The following is a 24,584-nucleotide window of genomic DNA, read 5'->3' as shown; positions in this document are numbered from 1 at the left end:
AGAATCATCTCCATGTGTGAGAAGCAGCAGCTTCATGGCCCAGTTAGAGGAGCCAGGGCTCCCTTCCCCAGGGAGCAGAGCAGGCTCAAGGGCTGACAAACTCAGACCCAGGAGTCCTTCTCTCTCACTCAGAGTTCTTATCACACGTGTCCTCTACCCAAGACAGGGAGGATCTCCGTCCTGTGTCCTCGCGAGGAGGTGATTAAAAAAGGACGTAAATGAAGGTGGATGACTGAGGAAGGATTTCTGCGGTCCATTCTCCACAACCCCAGCACACATGGAGAACTGCAGTCTGGTCTACCAACAGTGGTTCTCAAACTCTGCTGTGCACCAGAATCAAAACATGCATTTTTGGCCCTGTCCCCCAGAGTTTTTGGTTCAGTGGGCCAGAGGTGGGTCTGAGAATTTGCGTATCTAACAAGTTCAGGGTGGTACTGCTGCTGCTACTCTGGGGACCACTCTGAAAACCACTGGCCTAGAAAAATAGACCACCTCCCATCTTTTCTCCCTCACCTTCTTCATTCGCTTCCTCTTCTCACCTCCTGCTTTGTTCTCTTCTATTTCCTCCTCCCCCCGCCCCTTTAGTCTTCTTCCCACCTTCCAAAGCGTGATGGAAGGAGCCTGGCTCTGCTGGGACCCGGGTTCTAGTTCCAGCTCTGTCACTGACTAAATGTGTGGCCTGGGGCAAGTCACTTCCTCTGTTTAGGTCCAAGAAGAGGCAATGGCCTAGAATGGGAAATACCCCTACTGCCAGGTGCTTCCCGGCTATGGCAGCATCTACCAGGGTCCATCTCTGTGTTCCCAGGGGCTCTTCAGTTCAATGTGTGCTTGAAGAGAGGCTGGTGAATAAATTCAATGGACTTCACACTTCCATCCAACTCATACTCTTCAGTTCTGACCTCTTCTTCCTCCCAAATCTGAGCTATTTCCCTCTTCAGTGGAACATACTTGGGGTCTTTCTAGGACAAGAGAAAGTAAAGATGCTACCGCAGACCAGGCGACTGTTGAGGAGAGACAGCCGTGGAGCAGCCTGTGATTTGAGGGAACCAGGCCCCACAGAGCAGATACCAGAGCCTTGGACAGCTGAGGGTGCTGCCCAGGGCTAGGAGCACCCGGGATCCAGACAGCCCAGCCGTGAAACTCGGCCCCCACGCAAGCCGAGGCTCCAGCAAGGGGCGCCAGAGAAAAGGCCAATGCCAGTCTGGTCATCCCAGGTATCCAGTCTGGGTGGGCTGGTGCGCCCTCGGGGCGTGGACACTTCAAGACACGCCCCAGACACGCTTAAAGTAGCTGCGAGCCAGTGCAGGAAGGAAGGAGGGAGAAAGCTCCAGCTGCTGCTGACCCACTCTGACGCAGACCTAGACCCAACCTGCACGCACTCAACCCTCTCTAGACAGCGCCATGCCGGGCCTGAGTGTGGCTCTGTGGCTCCTCCTAGTCCTGCGCACGGGTGAGGCCCCTCCGCTCGGCAGTGGGAGCAGGACCTGGGGCGGGGTCCTGGAGCTGGGAACTGTGTCCTGCCATGGGTCTAGCGGATGAGGACGATAGAGGGATCTAGCACTGACCCGGACACACTGGGATGTCTGGAGAGCTCAGTGGAGGAAGTGGCCATGAGCTGGGCCTCGAAAAAGCGCCAAGGAGAGGCTCGGGCGAAGGCGTGGAGGGGAGAGCCTGGGAATGTCGGGGACGTCGGAGGCTGAACGCCCTGATGAGCACGGATGCCAGAGGAGGGTTTAGGGGCCAGAGCGGCTCTACTTCTCCGGAGTCACTTCGTGAAGGGAGATGGGAGGAGTCCAGGGGATGAGAGGAGGGGCGAGACGCCTCCCAAGAGACCTCTCCCGAGCGCCCCGCAGGGCGCAGGGATGGAGAAGGGAGCACGGGCGGGGTCCCCGCGCTCCCTCACCGCCGCATCCCAAGGTAGTCAGGGTCTGGACTATGAGACTGACGCCGGACCTCAGGTAGCTGTTCACAGGGGTCGAGGGCCTGAGCTTGGCGGTTGCCCGGCCTGCCAGGGTGCAGTCCTGGAGCGCTACAGGGAGGGCCGGCCCTCATTCCGGGTGCTGCCGGAGAAGGCAGGCAGTGGACCTCGCAGTCTTGACCCTTGGAGTGGGGATGCCAGGAGAGTGACCTGGTCCCTAGGGGACGGACTCCCTGGCAGTCCTGGCTGGGCAGGGTGAGTGCGGGAGGAGGCTGGGAGCTCTTTGGGACTCTTACATGGGTCCCTACCAGAAAGAAGGGCCTACGCGGAGGTCCGCTGGGGACTGTGTCCTGACTCAACGTAGGTTTATTTACAACACAGACCGTGGGTTTTCTCATTCGCTTTCCCTGAACACGACGAAACAGCCTCAGAGAGGTTAAATAAGTTGCCTTGAAGTCACCTGCTAGAGGAGCAGTAACTTGAAGCTGACTCAGCCTCCCTCTGTCGGTCCTGGCACTGTGCCCCCTGAGGGTGGCTGTGCAAGGGGCATAATCACAGATGCTCCACGAGAGTGCAAGGCTCCTCAAGGGCAGCTATACCACTCCCCTGGCTCCTGTCTCAGTTCACGAGGGCCCAGGGACACTGCTTAGTGAGGAACCCAGCCCAGCATTCTCTTGGAGAACGCAGAGGTGCCAAGAGGGGTGGGAACTAGTGAGGTGCTTCCCAGTGGCAAGGCTGTGCTGCGGCTGAGGACTGAGTCACCAAGAGCTGCTGGAGCCATCCTCCTCATTGGGGGCTGGGGATGCCCTTGGGGAGCTGGGCGTCACTGTCCCCTTTCCCCAGCCCTCAGCGGGATGGAGGTGCAGTGGTGCACCACCTCAGACCCGGAGCAGCAGAAATGCAGCGACATGAGCAAGGCCTTCCAGAGAGCCGGGATCCAGCCCTCCCTCCTGTGTGTCCAGGGCACCTCAGCTGACCACTGTGTCCAGCTCATCACGGTGAGTCCTCTCCCTTCCGCTCTGGCACCTACACCAGCCAGGCGAGAGGGCTCTGACTCAGAAGGGAGCACACAACAGCCTCATTCACTGGGAAAGGCACCAATGCGCCCCCCACCCAGGGTTGGGTGATAGGATCTCCTGAGTTTCCCAGGCAACAAGGGCCAGCTCGTTTCCTGCACAGGCCCAGGCCAGGCACTGGGAGGCCCCAGAGTGGGCGCCTGCTCAGATGGGCGCCAGCGGGGAAAGGTATCCGAGAGGCAGAGTGTTTCTTCCACAAGGTCCCTGGGATACTAGGGAACTGCCCGCCCCACCAAGAGGTGCCGGGACAGCATACTCCTCAGTGGTCCATGGTGGTTACTCTCTGTGCCACGGAGTTTTCCAGAACGGGGCCTGTGTCGTTTCTGGAGGGGAAGGAACAGGGGCCAGCCGTCTTGGGTGGGTGAGTCAGGAGTGGGAAAGCAGTTCCGAGTGGCAGGAGAGCTGCTCACCTGGCACTGCCAATACTCAGAGGCAGGACTTCAGTAGCAGGACAAGGTGTGACGGGAAGCCTCAGGGGCAGGCACAGAGGGACCTGGGCTTTCACTGCAGCTCAGCCTTTGAAACGTCCCAAGGCCTAATCCAGTCCTGGTCCCGTGTGGGCCAAGGCCTGGGTCAGGCTCCACTGTGAAGGTGGAGGCCGACTATACTGGACTGTAATTCTATTTATGGACCCCACGGCACATTAATAGTATACTGCCATTTGTGTTTTAAAGGAAAAATTTGAGGAGGGCATGCATTTATGGGATTCAGTCTGCATCTTAGAGAGAAAACCCGAGAAACAGGGTGGCCGGGGGCTGGGAAACAAGAGTGAGGAAGACTCACTTTTCACTACATACCATTTTGTGCTATCTGATTTTTTAAAATGTGTACATCTACTATAAGTCCTATAAAATTAATAATATTTTTCAAATAACTAATTAGAAAAGCAAGTTGAATCCTTGGGCCTGGTAAAGGGGGAGACCCCTAAGCTCTGGTGAGGGAGGGGCCTGCAAGGCTGGGCCTGGACAGGGCTCCTAGGCCCAATTAAGAGGGCCAGTGTGGACCTCCGAAGTTTTTCAAGGAGCCCTAGGTGGGTGTCCCTGAGCTTCTCCCTGAGTTGGCTAGGAGGGGTGGGAAGTGGCGCAGTGGGGCTGAATCACTTGTTCCCAGCAGGCCGGGGAAGCTGACGCCATCACTTTGGATGGAGGAGCCATTTATGAGGCAGGGAAGGAGCACGGCCTGAAGCCCGTGGTGGGTGAAGTGTATGATCAAGGTCAGAAGGCCGAGTGGGAGGAGGGGTGGGAGGAGAGGGGAGGTCACTCAGCATTGTGTCCTTGCTGGGCCTCACCCAACCATGAAGCCCTGGAGCTGGTCAGTAGCCGTCTCCCCAGAGCAGTCCTAGAGTCCTGGTCACACAAACATTCAAAGGCCCCCCTAAATCTCTCTTGACACGCCCCTTTCCCCAAGAGCGAGGGTGCAGGAGACACTGAAGGCTGACCCGTACCTGTTCTTCCTCGTGGGGATCCCAGCAGACCCCTAATTTTCACCCACAAACTCTTACTGAGGGGCTGCCCCATGCCTGGTGTAGTGTTGGGCATGAGTGCCTTGGGGAAACATCAGAAATGCCTGACCACCTGGCACTGGAGGGGCCATCTGCCAGAAGCAGCAACAGTGGTATTAGGGCCGGGCAAGAGGGGGTGACCAGGAGCTGCAGAGCCAACACACCAAATACAAGTCCCAACTCTGTCCCTTCCTGTGAATCCCTGTGACCTTGGACAACCTTTATTTCCTTGACTATAAAATGGGGATCGTGATCCCTGCCGATGTGTGAACACCTGACGTGTGCTATGGGTTGGAAATGTGAGCCCTTTGCCCCTGTCCTTTTGCCTCACACCCGACATGCCTCAGGCTCAGCCTGCCCTTTGTACCTCTCCCACTTGTCCAGTGCCAGCCTCTGTCACAATCCAGCTCAGTTGTCACCTCCAAGAAGCTCCCCTGGGCCTCCCCAACCCTGCAATGGTCCTCTCTTTCCTGCTTCCCAGAGCATCGACTCACTCTGCGAAGGTTCTGTCCCCTTGTGTCTTCTGTTCTTTGTTCTTGCCAGAGTGAGTCCCCTGAGGAGGCCCTGGTCCTCATCTTTGGTACCCAGCACAGGGTCTCTCTTGGTTACTTGTTGAATTAGTGACTGTCAGATGACATAAGACACAGTCCAGCCCTGTAAACCAGCCAGGCTTTTCACTCAGCAGCCAGAAACAATCCTGCCTCTTGGGCCCCAAATATAGATCTTCCTCTTTAATTAATGCAACACATTTACTAAGCACCTACTACATGCCAGTCATGACCAATAGAGTAGTAAGCAACAGAAAGCCAGTTTCTGCCCCTCAAAGAGCAGGTGTCAGAAAATAAACAAATAAACACCAAAAAATTGTAGTTATAGATGTGGTGAGTGCATGAAAAAGTAAAGGCCATGAGGGAGAAAATAAGGCATGGGGGACCATTAAAACAGAGCAGACAGGAGGGCTCATATGGGGAGGTGACATCAAGTGGAGCCCAGACAAGAGTCCTAGGTAAGAAAGAGCTTAGTGTCTTCAAGGAACTAAAAAGAAAGGCACAGTGGGCAAATCAGAGGATGGGACCAGACGAGACCACTTAGGTTGCCAAGGGCCAGACTCAGGTGTACAAAAAATAACACTGGTTTTGTTTTCTAGAACCCAACTTCAATCTGATCCTGGGCACCCGCCGCCACGGGGCAGTCGTGCATGCGCACTCACACTCCAGTGTTAGTGAGAGGGTGCCTTCTGGACATGAGTCCCCATAGATGAGTCATTTCTGTCTTGTCTGAATGGCCCCTTCTCGGCCACATTTGGCCCAGGGGAATCTTTTGCAAGGCTGTAGATGCCTGCGCACCCACATGCACCCCAGTCAGGGTCTTGAGTGATGTGAGACCACAATGTTCTATCCATCTATCACCTACCTACCTGTCTTCTCCTTTCCCCTCAGCACTAGTAAGTCCCTTTTGCTAATCTGAGGGAAGCCACCACCCTGCTTTCCCTGGTCCGCCCAACCACTGCCCTTCCCATTACCGCAATACCATTCCCTCAACCTTTCTAACTTCTCCAAAGGGAGAACTTTTGGAAAACAAAAATTGCAGGCCACTTCTGCTATTGGTCCAGCCAAAAAGCCCCCCTGACATTCACAGATGTCAATCAACTAAGCGCCAGTTAACTTGGGAAGGAAAGGCAAAAATTAACTAATTAAATAATTTCTCAATATCTACCAAATGAAGCTGGAGGAGGGCGGGATCTGTGATGAGACATGTGGCTCGCATTCAATTGCTCCCTCAGGAACTAGAATACCACACGCACACACACACCTGTACATCCACACACACGTGCATTCACACACAGGTTCGTTCGTGTGTGCGTGCACACACACCCTTCTCCCACAGCCTTCCTAGTCAGGGTCCCAGCCTTTCTCGTGGCTCCTCCCTCACCATCCTCACTCCTCTCCTCCTTCTAGATGTTGGTACCTCCTATTATGCTGTAGCTGTGGTCAAGAGGAGCTCTAACCTGACCATCAACACCCTGAAAGGCATGAAGTCCTGCCACACGGGCATCAACAGGACCGTGGGCTGGAATGTGCCCGTGGGCTACCTGGTGGAGAGCGGCAGGCTCTCAGTGATGGGCTGCGACGTGCTGCAAGGTGAGGGCTTCTGGAGGGCAGACGCTTCTCCTACAACATCTCTGGGGTTCCCCTCTCCTTGCCTCATCCCTTCCCTTTCCCTCACAGGGCAGCCTTCCTCCAGGCTCACCTTCTTCTTGCACCTTCTTTAAGGAATGGCACAGTCCCAGCTCTGCCAGGGGCCTCCCAGACACTTAATAGTGGTATCACGCCCACCTGTCTTTAGTGCTGGTTGCCACCATTTTAATTTCTGCTTGAAGATTCTTTCAGGGCAGTTGACTCTCACGCTCTCCTCACCCTGAAACACAGGGCCCAGCCCATGTTGGGACATTGTGACAATGTCCCCCAATTGGGACAACTGGTGGCGCCAGCTGCTATTTACAGAAATGTGTCCTCAACTTTACAGATTCAGAGACTCTGTTTCTTTAGGACCCAAGCAAGCTGCAGACTTGTACCCAGAAAGCTTATACATAGCTAATCGGAGACTCGCTGCTCCCTGACTGACTCGTTTGAAGTGAGAACAGGGCTTTCGTGGAGATAGAAATTTCTCCTCGGGAAGGGAGTTCAGAGTGGTCCAAATGGGGTGGCTGAGAATGAAACACATGAGGGGAGTCAGGTGAAGACCTGAGGGTCTCAGCTGAGAGCCCAGAGCCCTCATTCTGGCAGCCTGGGCTGACGCCCTGCTTCTCATGCTTTGTGCTTCTTTTCTTGGTCACCTACTGGCCACCCAGTTGTGTCAGTCTCTCCACAGTGGACACTACAGCAATGAGGTGGCCCCTGACACATGACCACTACATCCTGAAACTGCTGTCCTGGGATCACACCACTCCCCAAGTAGAGTTTGGGGTGTCCTCCAATCCCTTGTCCACAAGAGTGCTGACTCCCGGTTTGCTCCACAGCTGACCAGTGCTTCTGGGAGTGGGTACAGGGGAGGGGGAGGATTTTGCAGAAGACACAACAGTCTTTTAAAGCACTGATGTGGCTGTCAGATAGATGATCTGCCCTAGACAGATTGCCTCCTTGAACTTCAGTTTCCTCATCTTGTAAAATGGAAATTAACTACAGTGCTGTGAGGTCAGGAGGACCAAGATAATTCACCCACTGTCTTGGCACAATGCTTCACACAATGCATGACGCAGGACATGTGCTCACCTCAGGGAGCTGTGGTTATTATGAGTTTAACTTCCATACCTCTCGGCAGGCACCTCACAGTCGTGCATACACATGCATGCACACACATGTGCAAACACACATGGCACACATGCCCACACATGTATGCACTGCCCCCACACAGGCCCAACCATGTAAACCAGCACGACCCCAGAATGCCTGGAATCCATGTCCTCGCAGATGGTGGCCAGGTGTGTGTGGTTTATCAGTCACTTGACACATTTATTAAATGTCTTCTCCCCTGGGAGGATGCAAAGCAAGACCAAGAAAGGACACCACCCTGAAGGAGCTCGGTCTAGCTAGGTGATGAGCACGAGGCAACTGGCACCCTGCTCACCCCGCATGGCACTGGGAGGTCCTCAGCACAGGATAAATATTTGTCAAGAGGGTGGAAACGGGGCCTGGAAACCATGCAGAGCCGACCTCTTCACTCATGACACCTCCTCCTGCTCCATTTTCCTCCCCTCCCTGTTTTGAGACACACTGTCTCTCAAATTAATCATACTCAATAAGCAATCATTTATTTCTTTCCCTGCTTTCATTGATTGCTTACCCATACTGATTTTGAGATGAAACCCTCAATGAGAACAGCATGTAGTTGTGCTATTTGGCCTTTTGGGGAGAATGGTTTAGTTCCCTGAGCCATTTTTAAATAATAACCGTCACTCCCCAGGGCTCACACTTTTGTAGCCTCAGTTTGGGAATCACAGATTGGAACCAGGTTCCCGGGTTTGCTCCAACCGAAGCCTGACGGGTCCAGCCCCATCCCTGGGGAGCCTGGCCCTCCGCTCCCGCTCTCGCCTGAGTGGCCTGAGCCGTCCCTAGAGGACAGGGCAAGGGGTCTGACCCTGCAGTACAGCTGGCTCACCCCCCTCTTCCTCCTTCCCACAGCTGTCAGCGAGTATTTTGGGGGCAGCTGTGTCCCCGGCGCAGGAGAGACCAGTTACTCCAAGTCCCTGTGTCGCCTCTGCCGGGGCAACGCCGCTGGGGAGGGGGTATGTGACAAGAGCCCCCTGGAGAGATACTACGACTACAGCGGAGCCTTCCGGTGAGAGGGGCCTGGGCGGGGCTGGCGCTCCGTGGGCTGAGTCAGAGGTCAGGCCCTGGGGCCCAGGAGCTGGGGAAAAACACCTCAGCAGCAGAGACGGCCCTGGGGGAGTGGCCGCGTCTGCAGCTTCTCGTCAAAGTGGCCTTTATACAGTTTGTGTGCTCTGGTTGACTTAAAAACATCAAACCGCAGTGTGCCAGACGGGATTTGCTCATAAGTCAACATGTTTGGTATATTTAGAGAGGTGAGGGCTCAGAGAGAAGAAAATGACAAAACAGTCTTTTGCCACTCCCGTGTCCCCATTCTGGTGACTGGGGCGGTGGGGGTGGGGGAAGGTGTCGGGGACCCTTTGGTTCAGACTGGCACTTTAGAGGAGCCCGCTGTGGATACAAAAGACAGTCTTTCGCTGCTGTGGTGCAGGCCCATGCGTCCCTAAGTGAGGCCTGGGTCCCCACCCCCGCCCCAACACCCACCCCCACCACCGCCCCGGCCCCAGACAGGAATGGAAGCCTGCTGAGCCCTTCTCACCGCCCCTGCCTCAATGTTTCCTCTGGAAGCAGGGAAGTCTGCTCGCGCCCACGCCCCAGTCTGGGATCTGGGTAAAATGCAGTTTTTAGCACAAAGAGAAAAACAGGTCTCTGTCCTCTAAGCCAGAGACTGTTGCGTACCCCACCTCTCCCGGTGTCGTCCCCCTGTCCAGTCCCTGATCATTTGTGGCTGTGGAAACCCAGGCAGCACCTTTGCCCATAGCCCCTGACCTGCCCCCGTCACTGGGCAGTGCCACATAGAGGACACTGCAAGTCCTCGGCCCTTCCTCTCAGTGCTTTTGTTATGGCATGAGAAGGTCTGCTCCAGTCCCCTGCCTTGGGACAGAGTCATCTTCAAACCCCCTGAGTGTTATGGCTGCAGCTGCCGCTGAGAGCAGCTACCACAGGAGCTCCTGTGCCGTCCAGGTCCCGCTGCACAGGATCCACACAGGTGGCAAAGGATCTCTCCCCACGGGAGCCACTTTCTCATCCCCACTTCACAGGTCACGAGGCCAGGAAGGCCCCACAACGTGGCAAAGCCACAGGAGAGCTGGCACACGAGACGGCGTGACTGTGAAACCCACGCCCACCATGACCACCCCTCAGTCCAGGCTGGTCCTCCAGACGTGGAGGATGGGCAAGGGCTCTGGGGCTCAGGGTCCTCAGCCCCACCCAGCCTCACAGGATTCTCCCCTGCAGGTGCCTGGCAGAAGGGGCAGGGGACGTGGCCTTTGTGAAGCACAGCACTGTGCTGGAGAACACTGACGGTGAGTGGGCCTGGCCCCGGGAGCAGGGAAAGCTTCCAGGGCTCAGGTGGGTCTCAGCGGGGGAGTTCACACCGCTCTGTGGGCAGGGGGGCCGTGGGGCAGCTCTGACCTGCCCTGATTTGTGTATGGCATTGGGTTCTGTTTCCATGTGAAGATTGGGTTCCGCTTTTCCAAAAAAGTTTGCAAATCTCTGCACTAATGCTCATCTGCCATCCCTTCCTGGCATTTTTCTCTTACCTGAAGAAGCCACCCCTTCGTCTCTGGACCAGGTGTTATGTGTTGACCCAGTATATCATTGTCATTTAATTTTTTTAAAATTTTGAAATAACTAAGCTTTGGGAAAGTTGGAAAAGTAATTCAAAGAACTCCCCTTTATTCTTTCCAGGATACTGACTTTTGGCATTTGCCACAGCGACTTACTGTTCTTTCTCTACATGTGTGTTCTTTCTGAGCCATTGGAGAGTGCATTTGCCTACGTCACACCCCTTCAATAATTTGGTGCGTGTCTCCTAAGACCCGGGGGTGTGGACTTACACTCAGTACCATTATCGCACTCAGGAAATGTGACACTGACACAATACTGTCATCTACAGTCCATATGTTAGATACATTAGTTGTCCCAATTCTGTCCTTTGTAGCAATTTTTTTCAGGCCAGAACCTCATGTAAGATCACACATGGTATCCAGTTATTAGGTCTTTTCAGTTTTCTTTAACTTTGAACAGTTTTTCAATTTTTTAAAAAAATTTTGTTTGTTTTTTGAAGAGTCAGGCCAGTTATTTTATAGAATGACCCCTAATTTTGATTAGCCTAAGGATCACTTATTTTTTTAATTGAGGGATAATTTACATGCAGCAGAAATTCATCCTTTTTGAAGTACAGTTCTATGAGTGTTGCCAAAAACTAGTCGTTGGATAACTACCACCACAATCAAGACAGCAATTGTGCCAGACCCTTCGCCCCTGCCCCACCTCTCTAGTTTTGCCTGTTCCAGCATGTCTCATCGTTGTCCATTTTTTAAAAATTGTTATCTTTTTTGTTAATCTTTGCCATTTAAACCATGTAGTCTGACATTCATGAAGACAAACAGTATGAGCCAGATTTGAGACAGAAAAACAAAGTGACCTGGAAAAGGAGGAAGTGCACGGGACTGTCTCCAGTGCAGGACCTTCCTGAGGAAACAGGCAGCAGGGCCTTGGGCCCCAGCATGAGTCATGAAAAGGAGAATTTGGAAGTTTGAGGAAGAACGGGGGCGTATGTGGTAAAAATCAGTTCTTTTAAAATGTTGATGGTATTCAAAGGAAATCTAAGGAAGTAATTTTTTATGATTTCTTTAGAGTTTCGCTACAACTTTGCGAGGTAGACAAAGCAATTCTATCATGCCTATCTTTTTATTAAATTTATTTTGGTGACGTTAGTTAATAAGTTTATGTAATTTTCAAAGGTACAATTCTAAATGTCATCAGTAAATTGTGTTATGTGCTCACCACCCAAAGTCTAGGCTCCTTCTGTCACCATATATTTGACCTTTACCCTCTTCATTCTCCCCCACACCCACCCCCCTCTGGTAATCACCTTCTATTATCTGTGTCTGTCAGATTTGTTTGTTTGTCTGTTGCTTTCTGTTCTATATCCCACATATGAGTGAAATCATATGGTTCTTGTCCTTTTTCATCTGGCTTATCTCACTTAGCACGATATTCTCAGGGCCACCCATGTTGTCGCAAATGGCAGTGTCCCATCTTTTCTATGGCTGAGTAGTATTCCATTGTACACATGCATCACATCTCTATCCAATTCCCTATTAAAGGACACTTCAGTTGTTTCCAAGTCACAGCTACTGTGAATAATGCTGCAATGAACATAGAGTTTTCATAATCCTGCAAATTATCTTTTCCCTCCTATTTCCTCATGTTTTAATTAGTCTTCTTAATTTTCCTATTTGTTGTCAATATCCACTTTTTCATGGAAATCTTGTTTTCTATTATAAATGAATTTTATGGAAAGTTTCCAATAATGTGGAAGATTAATTTGAAATGAAAAAAGTAGGATGCCAGATTGCCTATCCAGTATGTGCTTAACTTTATTTAAAATGGATAGAAAATTTAACCATATTTAACATGACTAGAACAGAAAAAAGGGCTTGGAGGAAATATACCAAAATATGAATAGGTGGATTAATATTACATTAGTGTGTGGGTGAAGCTTTGCAGAGTTCCCCTTTCTCTCTAGGACACAGTTCCGGTGGGTTCTGTCAGGGTTTGTTTCCACTGTGGCGTCCTGACCCCCCCTCCCCACCCTCTGGTCAGAGCTAAATTCCCTGCCTGTGGGCAGCAATGAGCTCCTCGTACATTCCTCTCTCTCTCAGCTTAAGCTTCTCTCCTTCTCTTACTCTTCTTATCTTTAATAAACAGTTTTGTTTATATGTGTTGTATTATTTCCTCAAATCCATTTGATTAGTAGAAATTGGTGAGAGATACAAAGTTTAAGAAAATAGACACAGTCTATCATAACACCTGGTCTTGTACCGCTGCCAAACTCCTCTTCATTCTGAGTGCTGGCTCTCCCCTCCCAGTGAAATTCCGGAAGAGCTTTCTTTTCACAGTGGGTCTGTGGCCCATGACACTCTAACTCCTCCCCAGGCTCCCTCTCATGAGCTCTCCCTCCTGCCCCCCTAAAACACCCCGGCTCCACCAGACAGACTTGGCTCACAAGAGGCTTCCCAATTCCCCAGGAAAGACCCTGCCCTCCTGGGGCCAGGCGCTGCTGTCGCAGGACTTCAGACTGCTGTGCCTCGATGGCAGCCAGGCTGACGTCACTGAGTGGAGACGGTGTCACTTGGCCAAGGTGCCTGCTCACGCTGTGGTGGTCCGCGCTGATGCAGACGGAGGCCTCATTTTCCGGCTGCTCAACGAAGGCCAGGTGAGTTCAAGGCACCCCACACAGCTTCTCGCATGACGCTGGACCTTTGTATTTTTCACGAGGGCGGGCGCTCAGGCCAGAGCCATGCCGAAGCTGGGCCGGCAGGACCAGGAGGGGCAGGACCCGGGACCCTCCCCTGGGACCCACCCCGACTAGGGACCCTGGCCTCTGGGGTGTCAAACCTCAAGCCAGGCCAGTGTGAGGAGGGACCAGCTGTGCTGGCTGGCTCATGTGAGCAAATAAACAAAATGACGAAACCAGTCAACGCCCAAGTACACCGTTAGTGAAACACGGTGAGTAATGTCTTGCTGAAGCCACCGCTTACAAGAGCAGCAAGTTACTGACTGCGGGCACACCGGCTTCAGTCCGGCCGCATTCGTGCCACCACTGCTCCGCCCCATTGCTTGGTCTCAGGACCACCCCACACCCAGGCCACAGGTCCTGTGTCCAGTCAGCTGAGTGTGACAAGGCAGGATGCCCCCGAGCACAGAGGAAGGCAGGAGGTGGTGTGTCACCTGGGCCACATGTGGGCATCTGCCCCGAGGGCACAGGAAGAAGGAAGTGGTGGCTGAAATGGCAGGGAGGGATCCAGCCCTGCAGCACCTCACCGGTCCCCCGCCCTTACCCATTGACACACAGCGTCTGTTCAGCCATGAGAACAGTAGTTTCCAGATGTTCAGCTCTGAGGCCTATGGCCAGAAGAATCTGCTATTCAAAGATGCCACGTCTGAGCTGGTGCCCATCGCCACACAGACCTACGAGTCATGGTTGGGCCCTGAGTACCTGCGTGCCATGAAGGGTTTCCTCTGTGACTCCAGCGGTAAGTCTGCCTGTCTCCTCCCACCGGCTCCAGCCCAGCCTGGCTGCGGGAATGGCAGGGTTTTCTGGAGAGACGTAGGGGCGGTGGGGGGTAGGGGGTCACCACTTCAGGAGGGGAACCTATTGCTCTCACTGCCCTGCCTCCAAGGGTTTGAGGAGAAGGCATCTCTAAAACTGGGAGGCCTGCTGTTCCCTGAAGCCCCTCCTCTCTCAGGGGGTGGGATCTAGGCCTTTACGGTCTGTCTTGGGAAGGGTCTCCTCACCCTTCCACACGGAAGTCACCGAGTCCTGTCACCCTCCCTCCACAATGCCTTACTCCTCCTCCCCGCCCACGGCCACGGCCCTGGCTCAGGCGTGCCTCTCTCCTGGACTACTGCAGCAGTCTGCAGATGGGCTTCCTGCCTCCAGCCCCCACCCCATGTCTCCTTCCCCCACAACAGGGAAATGGTGCGCCACTGAGCTAGACCCACGGCAGCCATGGCCTCCCTCTTGCCTCCTCACAGCCCCAAGAAAGAGGAAGGGTTATCCCATTTTTGAATGAGGACACAGGATCAGATCGCTAAATAAATTATCCCTTATTGCTAACGAGAGAAAGAGCCAGAATTTCCCTTGGGTCTGATTCCAAGTTCTGCCTGCTGAGGTACCAGCCCCCGGGGCCCCAACCGCACAGGTCGTGCTCGGGCGGCCCCTGAGGCAGGCGAGTATGCGGTGACCATGCGCTCACGCTCACACAGGGCTGCCGCACTACCTGCACTGGTGTGTGCTGTCCACTCCTGAGATCCAGAAGTGTGGGGACATGGCTGTGGCCTTCAGCCGGCAGGGGCTCAGGCCGGAGATCCAGTGTGTGTCAGCTGAGTCCCCCCAGCACTGCATGGAACGCATCCAGGTGGGGGCCGTGACCTGAGGGGCAGAACGGGCCCTGTGGAAATTGGTGGCAGTGCCTGGATGGTCCTTCCCCTCCTTCCCCTGACCCACCTGGTCTAGGGACACAGAACAGCCTGGGAGGGGAAGGTCTCCTGTGACAACTCCACAGGGAAAGGGGAGGAGGAAGGACCCACAGGGACCAGTCACCCCACCCCAGGGAACAGGGCAGAGGGGGGCTGTTTACCCTGAGCCGGTGGCCAGGAGTATGAGACTGGCCCAGCTCGGCCCTGGCCTGCTCTGGGGTCCTGGGAAAGCCCTCCCCTTTCTGCGCCTCAGTTTCCCCTTGTGCACAACAGGGGCGGGCTTGGGTCGTCGTTTGTCCCATATTCTGATGGCAACCTGCAGCCAGAGACACATTTCACATCAATCACTGTCTAGTCTGCAAAACTTTTCTTTCAGATGTATATGTTTAAAAAATTCTTTCTATAGCTGGAGATATGAGGCATAACAGTACTTCCCCCCACTAAGTAAAATGTATGCTGGTAGTTTCTGTTCTATTATATACTAGTCTTTGGGGTTTGTTTTTTTTTCCAATTTTAGGGAGAGAGAGACACAGTGATTTGTTGTTCCACTTATTCGTGTGTTCATCGGTTGATTCTCGTATGTGCCCTGACTGGGAATCAAACCCCCAGCCTTGGTGTATCAGGACAATGCTCTAAGCAACTGAGCAATCTAGCCAAGGGTAGTCTTTTTTCTCATTTTTTTTAACACTTGTCATGGTCCATTACGTTGATTTGGCATCACTAACATGACTGCCACCTGCAGTTAAAGGCACTGGTCCTGGTCATAGGCCCATCCAGCTCTGTGTTACTTCTCTGACTGGAGACAGAGGCCAGGGTTCGGTGGCAGCCCGAGGTCCTGAAGTCAGGGATGAGGTCTTACCATGGTGACAGGTGTCCCTGCAGCTTCTGGGTTCCTGGACTCCTCCCCTCCTGTTTTTTAAGAGCAAGTAGGTGGGACCTGAGGTGAGAAGCATTTTTCAGGGTGGTCTCTCAGTGCAGGGCAGACCAAAACCTCTCAGGAGTGTCCACCCTGCCTCCTGAGGCAGGGCCTTACCCCTCATCCCTGGAGCCTCCTTCTCAGGCCCTCAGGCTGCTTTCTTTTAAGGCCCAGCCCATTCATCCATTGGCACGCACATTTGGCAAATGTCTTGCACCCATGCTATGCGCCGGCCCTCGGCCAGGTGCCAGGGATACAGCTCAGTGCCCTAGGCCTCTGAAGGCTGGCCTTCCACGGGGAGAGCCCACATGAGCAGGAAGGCAGAGACCGTGCGAGGTTCTGCTCAGGAGACCCTCACAACCAGGCGACCCTCTCCTGGCAACAGGACACCCTCAGAAAACATTTGCTGAAAGCATGAAACAGACACCCGTGGACAGGAGTGCTGGTGAGGGCTGGTTTCAGGCTTCTGGCCCTCCAGGCACCCCTCTTGCCCGCACATGTTCACAATGGGAGGAAAGGGCTGGTGGGGCAGGACGGGGTCACCAGGAGATGGGAGCCAGAGGCCAAAGTTGACCCCAAGAGGCCTGACCCTGATACCTGCATCCGCTCCCAACACCCAGAGCCACCCTGGAGCTCACCCCAGCCTGGCCACTCTCTCTGTCCCCTACAGGCTGGGCAAATTGACGCCGTGACCCTGAGGGGCGAGGACATCTACACAGCAGGGAAGACATACGGCCTGGTTCCAGCAGCTGGGGAGCAGTATGCTCGTGAGTGCAGGGGACAGGCTGCTGGCTTTGGTTTTGAGGTGGTTGGTGTTTTTACATACATATAAACCTGCCCCTTTGGCCATTTTCAGAAGCTGCAGCTCTCCCACCGTGCCTCTGCCCCTGGGCTGGCTGCTGTCTGTCACAAGCAAGCCCCTCCTGCCCCAGGCCTCAGTGTTCCCGGTCAGTTATTGGAACTCTGGCCAGAGTCAGCGAACCTGTAAATGGCCCCAGAGTAAGCACTTCAGGTCTTACAGGCCACATACAGACTTTGCTACCTATTTTTTTAAACGACAGTTTAAAAATATAAAGACCATTCTTAGCTTGCAACCCAGGCCAGACAAACGCAGGCTGACCCTGGATGACCGGCCTCCTCAGCCTTGTGCCACTTGACCATGAAGGCTCACAGGAGGTGGCCCACCTTCCTGTCAGCTCGCGCACATCTTCCAGGGACCTGGCCTGAAGCCTTGGTGCTCTGTCCTCTTAAGGGGTGACCTCAGGTTCCTTCCACCTGGTTGTGGAAAAAAATGTGTCTGTGCCTCAGCTGTGCCTCCACCTTTCTCCCAGGAGGTGAGACAAATAGCACCTGGATGCAAGGAAAGAAAGAAATCCCTCCCAGTGAGAGCTGCTGGCGGGGGAGGGGGTGGGAGAAAGAACTCCAAAAACAGAGCCAGAAGCTGCTTCTCAGTGGTGGGTCCCCCTGCCGGCTCTGCTCCCTGCACAGCCACAGCCCTCAGGCCTGGGCGCTCCTGAGCCCATGCAGCCAGGGCCTGGACACCTGGCAGGACAGGCAGGGGCAGGGCCAGCCCTCCAGGGTGCAGAGCAGCGGGAGGAAGGCGGTAAGGGAGGAAGGGACCCTGGAAAGGTGCCCCTGGCACTGAGATGGGGCCTCACTGGTGTCCCCTTCCCCAGCGGAGGACGGGAGCAACTCATACTTCGTGGTGGCCGTGGTGAGGCGGAACAGCTCCTACGCCTTCACCCTGAACGAGCTGCGGGGCAAGCGCTCCTGCCACTCAGCCTTTGGCAGCCCCGCCGGCTGGGACATCCCCGTGGGCACCCTCGTGCAGAGGGGCTTCATCCAGCCCAAGGACTGCGACGTCCTCACAGGTGCCACCCTCCCTGGGAACATAGACGCATAACATCTTCTTTGGGGTTGGCTGGGGTCAGGGACCCTCTCCCAGCACGACCTCACAGAAGGCAGCCCCAGCGACTCCTCTTCCCCTTTGACGTGGCCCTTGCTCTTAAGAAGGATGGGAAATATTCTTGGCCACCCCGATGACAGGGGTATCTGGTGGTTCTGTGGAAGCTGCCACGGTGCCCTACCTACTTACTCACCCACAGTGGGACTGGCTCCAATGGGCACGAGGAGTGGATGTGCTCGGGTTTGAAACCAGCTGCATCACCTCTGGCCATGGGGCCGCCCCATCCCCCAGCAGCCTTGGGCATCTGGGGGCCCCCTATCGGGAAGCAGCTGTCCGTCTGTATTAGTGCTGCAGACACTCTGACCAAGCGCCCACCACATGCTGTCCATGGGGCCCTCCCCATATGTTAAGTGGTGCGCATATGTGGTGAAAAGAAGGCAGGAGGAAGCTGGCAAGAGCCTTAGGCTGACTGCACACATACCTCGGTCCCGGCTAGCACCACCTACACAAGCACACAGAGGTACCGGGATTGGCTGCCTCCACTCCCAGACAGCTGGACAGGGTCTTTGACTGGAACAAAATAGCTTATGAGGTAATGAGCTCCCCGTCTCTGAAGGAGTTCCAGGGAAGACTCAGTGACCACTTATCAGAGGTTATCCACGGGGTTCCTGTATCTAGACAACCTCTGTGTTCTCATCCCCCTGATTCACACAGGAAGAGACTTGCGGCTCTGAGCTGGGTGGCCAGTGGAGCGCATGGGTGGTCTTGAGACAGAAGGCTGGGCAGGGTGGGCAGACCTGTGGGGAAGCAGCCCTCCCATCTTCTGCCTGGCTGCCCTTTCTGCACCAGCTTCTTAACACAGCTCTTCCCCTGCACGCCAGCGGTGAGCGACTTCTTCAGCACCAGCTGCGTGCCGGTGAACAACCCCAAGCACTACCCGTCTTCGTTGTGCGCGCTCTGCGTGGGGGACGAGCAGGGCCGCAACAAGTGTGTGGGCAACAGCCAGGAGAGGTACTTTGGCTACAGCGGCGCCTTCAGGTACTCTGGTGGGCCTGGCAGGTAAGCCAGGGGGCTGGCATGGAGGCCGGGACACTCCAGCTGACACCTGCTTTGGCCTCTTGTGTGGCAGGTGCCTGGTTGAGAATGCAGGGGATGTCGCCTTTGTCGAGCACACAACCGTCTTTGACAACACAAATGGTACGTGAGGAGGACAGGGGCCAGAGCAAGGCCTGATCCCAGGGTGGAGGGGCCGTTCCCCACCCCCGACCCAGTCCAGGCCCCAGTTTGGGAGCTGGGTTTGGGAGCCAAGAAGCAACCGGAAAGACTGAGTCTAGAAGCCTCTAACCCTTGGGGATCCTGGGGCCCCGCGAGCCTCATGGTAAGAGCAGACCTCTGGCCACACAGCCAGGACACACGACAGTCTTCACTGGTCTGGAGTCCAAATCCACGCTCCACCGAAGTGGTAGAAACTCATGCTCAGTAGATATGGGGATACATAGTGGTACCTAGGTGTGTGGGAGGCGCCGCAGGGCCCTCTCCACACGGCCATCAGTTCACATCAGCATCTGGTCTTCAGCCTGGAGCAGGTCATCGCCACGTGCAGAGATCCTTCCGCAGCCCCTCGGCCACGAGAGGCAAGGCACAATCCCATTTGTGTTGCGGTTTTTTCTCCAATGGCACCTTCCTGAACTCCCTCTGGGAAAACGAGCTAGGAACTCTGTGATCCAGAACTCCCTAAGCCCATCCCTGGGGTCCTGTCAGGGGGCAGGGCCCCTTGGCATGCGTCACTTCCTCCGCTTCCTGCTCTCCCTCCGTCAGAGAATTTATTTCATTCATTCTGAGGACTGCAGGCTGCTTGCCTCCAACACTCATCATTTGCCCGTTCTGTACACCCTGCCTACACCCAGGCTTTGAACCCCCTAACGCTTGAGGCACAGCCTTTTCCACTCCGTCCTAACACGTCTCCGCCCAGGAAAAGGCCCACACGGGAGATGGAAGTTGGAGAAGGAAAAGCAGACCTGCAGGGAAGAGCGTCTGTTAGTATTTCAAATCTCAGACCCCACCCTGCCTATGAAGGCCACCGAAGCTGCAGACCCTTTGAGCTAGGAAGTGCCCCAGGCCCCATGGCCACAACCCCTCTCCCCTGCAGGGAGACCTAGAGCCCCTGGGATCATCCCCCGGCGGGAGGGAGCTGCGTGCTCCTGCTGGAGCCTGTGAGCCCTGTGTGGTCCCAGCCCCTGCTGTCTTCCGTCAGGGAGGTGTCTCAGAACCACCTGCAGTGAAACACCCACCTTCCAGGGTTGCTCAGTTCCCTATATTTTCATCTACTCATGCACCAACCTGAAGTTCCTTCTGGAAGTGCGAAGAGGGTGGATACATGAAGACATAAAAATAATGTAACTAATTCGCAAGGGCGGTGTTTCCAAGGAAGCCCTTGGACCAACCACCTACTTCAGAATCGCTGGGGTGCTGATTTAAATCTCCGGGTCCTTTGGAATGGCCTCTCATGGATTCACATGTAACGTTGTACGCCATCTGGTTTGAAAACTTCAGCTGGCAGGGGAGGAGGTGAACCACCACCTTCATTAGCCCGCTCCACTCTCAGGCCTGAAACCTGTAATGCACAGATGGGGTTCTTTGCCCAGGAGTGGATGAGAGCCTCCATTTCTTCACTCATAAAGTGGGAGTCGATCATACTTGCCTTGTGTTGCTGTCATGAGGATAGAGCAATGCTTGACAAAGCCTGTCACAGAGTAGGACTCCCTGCCCCCTGAGAACTGTAACTCCTGCCCACACTCTGGACCTAGCCAGGCTCTCTCATCCCGGCATCAGAGCAGAGCAATTGGGCAATGGAGAATCCTGGGGAGCTGGCCAGACATTGCCACCTCCTCTCCACAGTCAAGGATTTCTCTCTTCCTCCCCCTCAGGCCACAGTTCGGAGCCTTGGGCCGCTGCGCTCAGGTCGGAGGACTATCAGCTGCTGTGTCCCAACGGGGCCCGGGCCGAGGTGTTCCAGTTCGAAGACTGCAACCTGGCACAGATACCGTCCCGTGCCGTCATGGTCCGGCCGGACACCAACACCTTTGCTGTGTATGGACTGCTGGACAAGGCCCAAGTGAGTCAGGGCAGGGGTTACATCATTACCTGGGTAGCTGACACAGGTGAGCCAAGCCCCTGGGACACCTTGGACTACCCGCAGCGGACCTCGGGAGGAGCTGAGGAGGCCTGGGGGAGAGGGGGGAATTCTGTGCTTTTTCACTTAGCCAAAAACATCCCTCCAACCACTCTCCCCTGTCTCCTACATTTTTAAGGTTTTCTTTATTTATTTCTAGAGAGGGAAGGGAGGGAGAAAGAGAGGGAGAGAAGCATCAATGTGTGGTTGCCTCTCAAGTGCCCCCACCAAGAACCTGCCTGGATCTCTGCCTACCTCTCTGGCCACTGCCCCCAGTCTCCTTTGCTGGTTCCTCCTCCTTCCCCAGGCCTGTAATCACCCAGGGTTCAGTCCTAAACCCTCTTCTCTGCTGCACCTACACCTCTGTGGATCTCATCCAGTCCCACACCACTAACTTGCACCCATGTGCTGACCGATGGCTCCTAAACGCACATCTTCAGTCCTGCTGCCATCAACTGTTCAGTCTCAGACTTGCTTCTTTTTTTTTAAGATTTTATTTATTTATTTTTAGAAGAGAAAGAAGAAAGAGAGGGAAACATCAATATGTGCTTGCTTCTCACGTGCCCCCTACTAGGGACCTGGCCTGCAACCCAGGCATGTGCCCTGACTGGGAATCGAACCAGAGACCCCTTTGGTTTGCAGGCCGGTGCTCAATCCACTGAGCCACACCAGCCAGGGTCAGATTTGGCTCTTTTAACAACTGCCTATTTGACATTTCAACTGGTATTCTACCAGGCATCTCACACTGAACAAGTCCAAGTTTGGACATTCTTCTCCATCGGTCTTCCCCACTTTAGCCTTTCCATTTCCCCGGAAGTCACCTTGGACTCTAGTCTTCCTTCTCATGCTCTACACCCAGTCCATCAGCAAATCCTGTTGGCTGCACTTTCAAAATACATGTAGAGCTTGAACCCAGGCTGCCTGACAGCAGGGTCCCTCGGTCCTAACCCGCCCTCTCTTCCCCTCTCACCCTCCTTCCCCCTAAATATGCTGGCCTGCCTCCTGGGAAGTACCCTGTATAGATGCGCATTTTTCTGGGGAGAAAGCTGACAGCTTTCATTAGATCCTCAAGAGGATCATTGAGCATCCCCCAAAAGATCAATAGCCATTTTGCTCCTTTCTACTATGGTAGCTTCATCACATCTTATTCCAAATCCCATTTGATGACAGAGGTCGATGAGTTATCGAGCTTATGATTTCAAGTCAGAGTCTTGGTGCCTGCAATGCCCTGCCCTTTGGTTCACTGTACGTAGACCAAAGAAGAGCAGACAGCACCTGGGTGACCGTTTGGGAGCCCAGAGAAAAGGCAGGTCTGCCTGTGGTGCTTCCAGGGCCTGTTTGGAGATGACCACAATAAGAATGGTTTCAAAATGTTCGACTCCTCTGACTATCATGGTCAAGATCTGCTTTTCAAGGATGCCACAATCCAGGTGGAGCCTGTCGGGGAGAAAACCACATACCTCGACTGGCTGGGCCACGGCTACGTGGCGGCTCTGGAAGGGATGCTGTCTCGGCAATGCTCCGGTGCAGGTAGGGCCCGGCCCACTGGGTGGGCAGCTGTGAAAGCCCTGGATGGGCAGGTTCACCCCCCACAGAGGAAGAGCAGGCATCCTGCCACATCACCCTGCATCCTTTTGAGTCTTTCCCCAAAGAACCTTGAGTGAGTGGAAGGGTGCTCTGGGTCTTTCAAATGATGGAGGTGTGGTGTCTCGGGAGGGTCTGAACAGGAGGCTGCAGATAGTTACAGCAGGAACACTTGGCTGTGTAACCCAGAGAGACCTGGATCATGAATATAAATGCTAAAAATAATCTTCCAGAAAGGATGAGGCAACTACATAAATATACATGTGGTGTAATTTTGAAAGGAATGAATATGTAAAGAAAGCGGAGGAGAGAACATTTGTAATAGCACAGAAAGAGGGAGCTTGGGCGAGCTGAGTTTACAGAAATGTGCTCCATCCACTGCAGCCCAGGAGCCTCAGAGCCTCATGCCTGTGTTTCATCCCGCAGCGGCCACCCCCACCTGGGCCCCCCCCACTCCTGCTGCTGCTCCCGCTGGCCCTTTCGGCCAGCCTCCTCCAGCGCCCCCTGTGAAACAGCTCTGGGCAAGCCTCACTCTGCCTTGGAATGGAAACCTACTCGGAAATGTCTATAAATACGGCTGTTCTCCTCAGTAAATCCAGTTAACGCAGAAAATCATGTGACGGGAGAGGAAATGTGAGACACCATGGAGCTCCTCAGAGCTGTGATCCCGACACTGAAGCTTCTCTGATTGCTTCAAAGTGGAACAAAGATGACCGGTAAAGAAACGCCCCCCAGCCCGGAGCTGGAGGTGAGCGGGTCTGTCTTGCTGGAATCCAGCCTCTGCCTCCCAGGCACCACTTGTCGCTTTGCTACCTGGGGGCGTTGGCCAGCCTCCCAGTCACAGCCCACCCACAGGCTGGCACTCCTTCCCTGCAGATCTGCAGGCTCCCACCACATGGGGCCTCATCAGGCTTGGGTTTGGAAAAGGCCAGTTACCAAGGAAACAGGCTGAGCCTGGACTTCCCACGTGCCCCTCTCTGCTGGAGCCGCCCAGAGGGCCCCTCCCCTGCTGCTTCCCACTTCCCCTCTAGAGAATGGCCACTTCAGCTCCCATCAGCCCCCACTCTGTCTGTCCTCAAGGCTCTCTGTTCCAGCCTCCCTCCTGAGGACACTGTGTCTATCCACCAAGGCATCCACCAGATGAGGCTACAGCCGGGCCCTCCAGAGAGGCCGAGCTGCTGGGCACACACAGCCCCACGTTCTCGTCTTCCGTGGCTTGGTGTGGCCCAGCCCGCCGGATGCCTGACTGTGCTGGGCTGGTGAGGACAGGGAGGCGGGGCAGGACCATTGGGATGGAACATTCAAGGGCTCCTTAGACAAAGGGAATGCTTGCTCATAAGAATTTTTAAGGGGTGTAGGGCTTGACGCAGGGTTAGGAAGTCTAAAATTCTGCCTAAACACCTGTCTGTTGTAGGGAGAACAGGCCTCAGAACTAGACATGCTGTGGCCCTGCCATTCAGTGAATTCAGCTGCCCTAGGCTATGTCCCGGGTTAAGCCCAGTCAGTAGGAGTCCCCACTCCTGCATTTCCTCCTCTTAAGCTCCATGTTACCTACCCCTTTCCCCCACCCACAGTGTGACGCCCACCACTCCGCAGCCACTCCTGTACATCTGGCAGCAGCAGGTGCCTCCAGACTGAAGGGCTCAGCCTCAAGGGTCACCCAAGGCTGTAGGCTCTGGGGCGGGAGGGAGCCAAAACCATGGGGGCAGTACGAGGACCTCTAAAGAGCTGGGGATGGAAGGAGGAGCCATAGGCCCGGGTCAGGGACTGAGGGGAGCTCCGTGTCCTCACAGTGTGCCCAGGGCATCTCCTCACGCAGACCTGTGCCAAGTGGACCTGAAGGTCCCTCCAGAGGAAGGGTCCCTCTTCCCACCTGCTGTGAGGGTCAGCGGGAAGTGCTTGTAGAGGGTCCTCTACTCCATTTTGCCATGGTTGTCTCAGGAACCAGAACAAGTTTCCAGAACTGCCAGATCTTACTCTGAATTTTGCTCCTGGAAAAAAGTAGAGAGAAGAAACAGGAGCAAGCCACCCTCGTCAGCAAACTAGGTGCTGCGTGGGCCTGGAGCTATTTACATCTCAGTCTGCAGGGGCCTCGGGGACACTGCACCCCCACCTGTGGGCGTTGGGACAGATCCCTTCCAGCTCTCAGCAGCAGAGGAGGCCCCTGACCACATTCTGGCCGTAGTCACACC

General features: G+C 54.6%; 1 protein-coding gene across 2 annotated transcripts; it reads left to right on the top strand.

The window, feature by feature from the left end:
* The first annotated feature begins 1,110 nt into the window (after positions 1 to 1,110).
* On the top strand, positions 1,111 to 23,117 carry MELTF (melanotransferrin). 2 transcript variants are annotated; one of them, XM_036018287.1, is made up of 16 exons: positions 1,111 to 1,450; positions 2,762 to 2,916; positions 4,108 to 4,207; positions 6,454 to 6,636; positions 8,677 to 8,833; positions 10,060 to 10,127; positions 12,861 to 13,048; positions 13,688 to 13,868; positions 14,602 to 14,753; positions 16,401 to 16,497; positions 17,407 to 17,601; positions 18,518 to 18,674; positions 18,766 to 18,833; positions 20,564 to 20,751; positions 22,140 to 22,338; positions 22,819 to 23,117. In XM_036018287.1, exons 1-16 carry the CDS (start codon positions 1,402 to 1,404, stop codon positions 22,983 to 22,985), a joined length of 2,304 nt encoding a protein of 767 aa, XP_035874180.1. In that variant the 5' UTR covers positions 1,111 to 1,401; the 3' UTR covers positions 22,986 to 23,117. The 2 variants fall into 2 exon arrangements, with proteins under 2 accessions (XP_035874180.1, XP_035874181.1); XM_036018288.1 differs by lacking the exon at positions 1,111 to 1,450 and adding an exon at positions 1,901 to 1,958.
* The last annotated feature ends 1,467 nt before the right edge of the window (positions 23,118 to 24,584 follow it).

Source organism: Phyllostomus discolor, chromosome 2, assembly GCF_004126475.2.
Source record: "Phyllostomus discolor isolate MPI-MPIP mPhyDis1 chromosome 2, mPhyDis1.pri.v3, whole genome shotgun sequence".
Classification (NCBI taxonomy): Eukaryota; Metazoa; Chordata; class Mammalia; order Chiroptera; family Phyllostomidae; genus Phyllostomus; species Phyllostomus discolor.
This window is presented reverse-complemented; position numbering and strand designations above follow the sequence as displayed.

What these genes read in the sequence shown, in the direction of transcription:
- MELTF (XM_036018287.1), top strand. Translation starts at nt 1,402, where the DNA reads ATGCCGGGCCTGAGTGTGGCTCTGTGGCTCCTCCTAGTCCTGCGCACG. An exon ending in GGGTGAAGTGTATGATCAAG is followed by an intron (nt 4,208 to 6,453) that starts GTCAGAAGGCCG and finishes TCCTCCTTCTAG; the next exon opens with ATGTTGGTACCTCCTATTAT. An exon ending in GACTGCTGGACAAGGCCCAA is followed by an intron (nt 20,752 to 22,139) that starts GTGAGTCAGGGC and finishes TGGTGCTTCCAG; the next exon opens with GGCCTGTTTGGAGATGACCA.